The 5,971-nt window shown below is 48.3% G+C and overlaps 2 protein-coding genes across 2 annotated transcripts; one reads left to right on the top strand and one right to left on the bottom strand.

The window, feature by feature from the left end:
• Positions 1-647: 647 nt before the first annotated feature.
• On the bottom strand, positions 648-1,742 carry RHO25_008588 (uncharacterized protein; the record flags this gene model as incomplete). Its single annotated transcript, XM_023604407.2, has 2 exons — positions 648-1,206; positions 1,267-1,742. The coding sequence occupies 2 exons, from the start codon at positions 1,740-1,742 to the stop codon at positions 648-650; spliced, it is 1,035 nt and encodes a 344-aa protein (XP_023460528.1).
• A 1,087-nt stretch (positions 1,743-2,829) lies between these two features.
• RHO25_008587 (uncharacterized protein) lies at positions 2,830-4,566 on the top strand (the record flags this gene model as incomplete). The annotated part of the gene is made up of 1 exon (XM_023604406.2): positions 2,830-4,566. One exon carries the CDS (start codon positions 2,830-2,832, stop codon positions 4,564-4,566), a length of 1,737 nt encoding a protein of 578 aa, XP_023460529.1.
• Between the last annotated feature and the right edge of the window lie 1,405 nt (positions 4,567-5,971).

Genomic DNA, 5,971 nt, shown 5'->3' with positions numbered 1-5,971 from the left:
GCACGAGCCATTGTACGAAAAGGGCCGTGTCCTGGCTTTGGTTGTTCTGATCCTCCCGCTGGATCAGCGAACGTCAGCTGAGAAGTATCGATACTACAAACTATCGATTCGTTGGATGTATCTCCGTACCTGCCCTCTTCGGCGCTTTAAGCCCCACCTATGGCGTGCACAGGATTTCCACAGGCCCTTGTCCGAGCGCCCAGAGCAGGACTATCACATGCTCGGCAACAGACCTTGCACGAGCAGCTTCCTATTGCTGTAGGAATCATGTATTGCAGGGTTTGACCAACATCCCTCGACGGTCTGAGGCCAGAAGCCTTCACATGCTACATACTCGTATTACGCTTCCACGTCCGCGCGAACCGCGTTCAGGAAACAGCACGCACGAGCGGACAATAGTCGTACCCGAGCGAGCTGTGGCAGCCGCTGCCGTGAGCTGACTTGCGTGAAATCTGGTAGGTTCGCGAGCTTCGTGTCAGATTATCGAACGGCCGGTCAGCAACTATACGTCGTCGCGTCTGCAAACGGAACGCGCCGGCGTGACGAAACAATACAGTACCTGATACTTCCATCAGCACATGGAAGACGAGATCCGGTCTGATGTGAAGGTGCGCCAAAAATTCGGTACAGGCGATCTATTCTAGCCCTTATTTGTTGTCCTCAGCCTCAAACTGCTTCTCCAAATCACGGAGGCCGTTGAACACCTTCTCCCACTTGGTCCATTCCTTGTCACCATCTTGGAAACCACCAGCTAGTGGCAAACGGTTACCCTTGCCACTGCCGATACCCCAGACACGGGCGATCGCCTCTTTCATACCAACGGGACCCCAAGTGGCAATGAGCTTCTCGCCCTCGCAGATGCGGAATTGCAAATCACGCTGGAGTTGAAGATCTTCCTTGCTCGTTCCCTTGGCGGAGCTCTCGTGGAACTGCTTGAACAATTTGACCACGACTCGTGGGAAACATCCTGCCAGACCGTCGATGGCGGCAACGCCACCAATAGTCAACACTGGAAGAAGGTTCTGGCCAAGACCGGTGAAGACGTAGAAGTGGTCGTGGTCGATGTTTGGCGAGGCGGCGATCAAAGTCTGGTCGTCAATGATACCGTGTGACAGCTTGCAGCCAACAATGTTTGGGTGTGCGGCAAGCTTCTCAAATGTCGATGGAGCAATGAACAGGTTGTTCGTCACGCCTGGGTAGTGGTAGCTGCGAAGGCGTCAGACTTTGTTCTTGGGATGTGTCCTAAAAATTATGGGCGAAACTCACATCAAGATTGGAATAGGTGAGCGATCTGCGACCACTTCGAACCATTTCTGAATACCAGCTTGGCTGGTTGCTGCAGCGAAGTACGCGGGTCCGAGCACCATGGCGTATTCTGCACCTGCATCTTGGCTGTCCTTGATCATCTCCACCGTGTCGTCAATGTTCTGCGTTGCTGTGCCAGCAATGATCGGTCTGTCTTTGAACCCAGCATCGTCTAATGTCTTTCTTTGGCTCTTGATCAACTCGTGTCGCTCGGAGTTTCGCACGAAGATTGCCTCGCCTGTGCTGCCCAAGATGACGAGACCCTTCACGCCGCCTCGCACCAAGAAGAGGGAGTGCTCGGATTGGGTCTCAATATCGATCGGTGGAGAAACTTCATCGTAGTTGGCGCTGCCTTCCTTTGCGAAGAAGGTAGGCACTGGGACGTAGATGCCTGCTGGTGGAGGGGAGGCAGCGCCTCTGGTGCCGTTCGTAGTCATGCTGTTCTGTGAGTGTTGCGGAATGAGCGGAATTTTAATTCTTCGAGATCTTGACGAACTCGGTGAAGGCAGGGACAAATCTAAGGTCACGGTTAAAGATGAACGGGCAGAAGAGCAGCACCGTTCTATCAAATAAAGGGCTTTTGAAACAATGAGCCCATCGATATCGCCGCAGAGGCCGACGTTCGGCATAGCATTGACCCCCAAACCTCTGTCTTCGACGTGTCTAGACAGCTCCCCACGCTCCCCACCTCCCAATGCTGGTAGAGGGTCCTGGAGGGTCCACAGGGATACCCATAGCTTATCGGAGGAGCTCACCCCGAAGCCCTATACGCGCAGCAATTCTTCCAAACCATGTGGTTGCATGTGATGGCGATGGAGGAAGGACATTGTCGTGTTGTAGAATGGAAGAATGTTGATGGCTGTGTATTTGAGAAGGCAGAAGAAGAGGAAGTGACAGCCGACCGCATTGACCTCGTCGGACCTTCCGCTGCCAATCTTCCCCAGCAAGATCACCTCACGACGCGCTACGCGTTCTTGCAGCTGACGCAGCACCAACGCGCAGAGACAGGCTAAAAGTGTTTCTGCCTTTCGACATCCCGCCGGACCAGAAGATTGATGAGGCCACCTGTTTCGACGTTCAGTCTGGTCCGCAGGCACGAAGAACACATTACCCGAAGCCTGATCAGCGGCTGAGGAGAGAAAAAGACTCTTGGAGCGGATACAATACACTGGCGGCCGTGGGAGGGAGGAGAAATGCGAATTTGTGCGCCGCAGAGCACGAGGTAGGAAGGTAGGCATGCCGGACGCACAAAGAGTAGGGTTTCGTGAAGTTGGAGGCAGAGTGAGGATGGCTCTCGAGGCCTCTCACTATTCACATGATTTCAACGAATGGCAGATGATCACGTTGGAACTTTGCTTTCAGGACAAACTCATGACGAGTGCAAGCATGACCAGTGCAGCAATCACACGCAGCCTGTGCCCACAGCATGGAATGATGATCGTGGCCAGGTATATCGCTGCCTCAATTTCCCAACCCATCTTCCCTCACTCACAGACAAACTAATTTCGCGGTATCCCCTTGATCATGTCTGGGCCAGGAACAATCCAGACTGTCTATACGACCTCAAAGAAAGGCAAGCGAGAGCGTTTGGGCGAATGGTTCCTGCGCAGCGCGCAACGCAGCCATTCGAAACGCGGTATACTCACGAACGGAGCCACGGACGGTATCACAACCCAAGCCGCACAGTCGGATACCTCCACACAAAGCATCGACAATGGTGCAATTCACTCGAATGGCAATACTCCTGGCCCCACCGATAATCTGGCGCAAGACCAGACGCGCCGTGACCGGGCCACAAGTGCACCTCAGATCCAAACGGATCACAGGCATATCCAGTTTAGCGTCTTGAACGACATTGTGGAGCGAGAAAGCCGCTCCAGCGGTGATGGTGGCAGTTCACCTATCCAAAGGCCGCCGAGTCGTGTCAGTAGTCGATTGTTCGTCGCCGAAGATTTCGCAGAAGCAAGCGAGATTGAAGAATTGTTGTACTGGGGACCAACAAGAGATATCGCAGCCGAGAAGCTCGTGAAGCTGTTGGACAAAATTGGCAAGAAGTCGAAGGAGGCAGCCGATACCAACTACAAGCTCATCAGCAAGCATTGCGGCTCGTACAACTGCGCTTATATTCTCGAGTCGAATTTCAAAGAACGGACATGCATTCGAGTCCCAGCCTACGGATTTCCAGGCAGGTGGAATGACTTCGACGCAAAATTGCTCCGAGAGTCTGCTTTGGGCATGAAGTATATTCGGGACAAAACAGACCTTCCCATACCGCGGTTGTTGTCTTATGACCTATCGTTGGACAACGAGATCGGCGCACCATTCATTGCGATGTCATACCTGGGTGGGAGACCAGTAGAGGAGGTGTGGCCTCAACGAGAGGGCGAGGACTTCAGTGATACGGACGCTAGGCGCCATCACATCCTTCACAGCTTGGCCAACACTATGCCTTTGCTCGAGTCAGCGGTGTTCTCCCGCTACGGCGCTTTGCACTTCGACAAAGACGATTCGGAGCCGACAGTGGGTGATACTTCACGCCTTACGACAGATGACATCTTTGTGCTCCAGCGCAAATTCAAGCCTGTGCCATTCAGGTCGTCGCTGGAGGACTACGTGCATGCCGCCAAACGCAAGCGATTTGATGAATACAACTACCCCCATGACAATGATGATCCATTCATCAAAGGACTCTTTCTGCTCTGGGAGCTCTTCTGTGAGCGCTTCCTCGATGTTGTGAAGGTTGAGCCAGGTGAGCCCGGGTTCGTCCTTATGCAGTCCGACTTCAACCCACAGAACATTCTCGTGGATGACAGAGGTAATGTCACCGGCCTCATCGACTGGGACTGCCTCGAAGCCATTCCACGTCAAATCGGGTGGTCCTCGGTGCCACACTTCATGCGGAAGGATTGGGAGCCTGAGTATGTGTGGCCAACTCCGGAAGGTTCGAGGCAGCTGCTGCAGCCCCATGAGTTTGACAAATACCGCAAGGCATACAGTCGCTATATATGCGAGGCGTGCCCGGGCAGTAATGACTCGAGGTTCACATCCAAGAGCCACATCTATGCCGCCCTCCTACGATCTGGCGAACACATCGACAACGTGAAGCGTTTCGTTTCGAACGTGCTCGGTGATATCTTGCCTCGTCTCGGTGGCGTTCAAGACGAGTTCATCAGCCATATCGGCGAGCACGGCTACCGGAAGGACCAGAAAGAATGGCTGGACACTCGGTTGCGAGAGTTCCTTGCGCCTGACGGATGCTGAAGCACTTGCAACTTTTGAAGACGCTTTTCGGCGCCGATGTTCGGACCCTGGCTCGTGCTCAAGCTCATCGGTGAGCACGTGGCAGACATGCGAAACTTACCATGGCGTCACTTTCCATCCTGATCCTTGATGCGTATAGTGTGTTTATAGACTTAATATAAGGGAAGTATATCTTATTAATAATTTTAGTAAGTCTTTATATTAATTATCCTTAGCGAACAAGGTTCTATACGAAGTAATTAGAGATAGGCGGGCTAATTATACTTGTCTTTCGCTACTAAGTATAGGTAGTAGAGTCTAAGACTACTAAAGAGATAAACTTTTATAAGAAGACGCCTTTAATTATAACTAATAGAAGGACGTATATAGTATAGATAGGCTTCTTTATAGAGAGTATTTAGTTAGATAATAAAGTCGGTAGTATAATAAAGATTTATATTCTAATTTAAAAGAAAGTAGCGAACGAGCTAGCTATATATATAATACTTCTATCTCTATCTCTATACTAGAATAGAATATCTATTAATCTAGCTAACTAAGCTAGTTTATATAAGGTAGCTACTAAACTAATACTAGTAATCTTTCTTTTCTTATATAAACTTACTTAAAACTATAGTAAAATTAATACTTCTAATAACTAATAGTATATCTCTAGCCTCTAATTAGCCGATAGCTATTATTCTCGAATTTATATTATTTTATCGAGTTAATTCGTCTTTACTAAGTTAGTTTACTTTTTAATCTATCTTTAGATATTATATAATATCGTTCCTTAATTAATAAGTGTTATTAATACTTTATTCGGTATTAATTTAGTTATAGTATTAGTAGAGTTAGTAGTTCTATTAATCTAGTATACTTTATAGACCTCTCTAGCTTTATATATCTATCTTAGTACTATAATATCGATTATTAAGTATTTCTTCTTAGTAGTACCGAGCTTAACTATATATTTATAAAGCGAGAGTAAGTTAGTATAGACGATTAATAGTAAGACTAGTTTATCTAGTTACTATAAGATTATAAATAGATAGATAGATAAAGTCTTATATTCCTAAACCGGCTCCTATCTAGGTCTATATAGAGCTATCTATATATCTTTATCTAGAGAGCGAAAAGTCTCGCGATATAAAACCTATCTTCTATTTACTTCGTATATCGCGCCTATTACGGCGCTCTTAGGTATTAGGTTATCGTTATATACGATCGTAGATTAGCGATTCTTAAGTACCTATTCTCTCTTAGGTCTAGGCTCTCTCTACTCTTTTCTTTTCCTATCTCTCTCTCTTATTTCTACTCTATCGTCGGCTCTACCTCTATCTATACGAACTATTAGAGGCACTAGAGTACTATTAGGCGTTATACTACTAGTTTTATCTCTCTCGTAGTTAATAGTATAGTCTAT

Source organism: Cercospora beticola, chromosome 5 (genome assembly GCF_033473495.1).
Source record: "Cercospora beticola chromosome 5, complete sequence".
Taxonomy (NCBI): Eukaryota; Fungi; Ascomycota; class Dothideomycetes; order Mycosphaerellales; family Mycosphaerellaceae; genus Cercospora; species Cercospora beticola.
The sequence above is the reverse complement of the archived record's forward strand: the minus strand, read 5'-3'. Positions and strand labels throughout refer to the sequence as shown.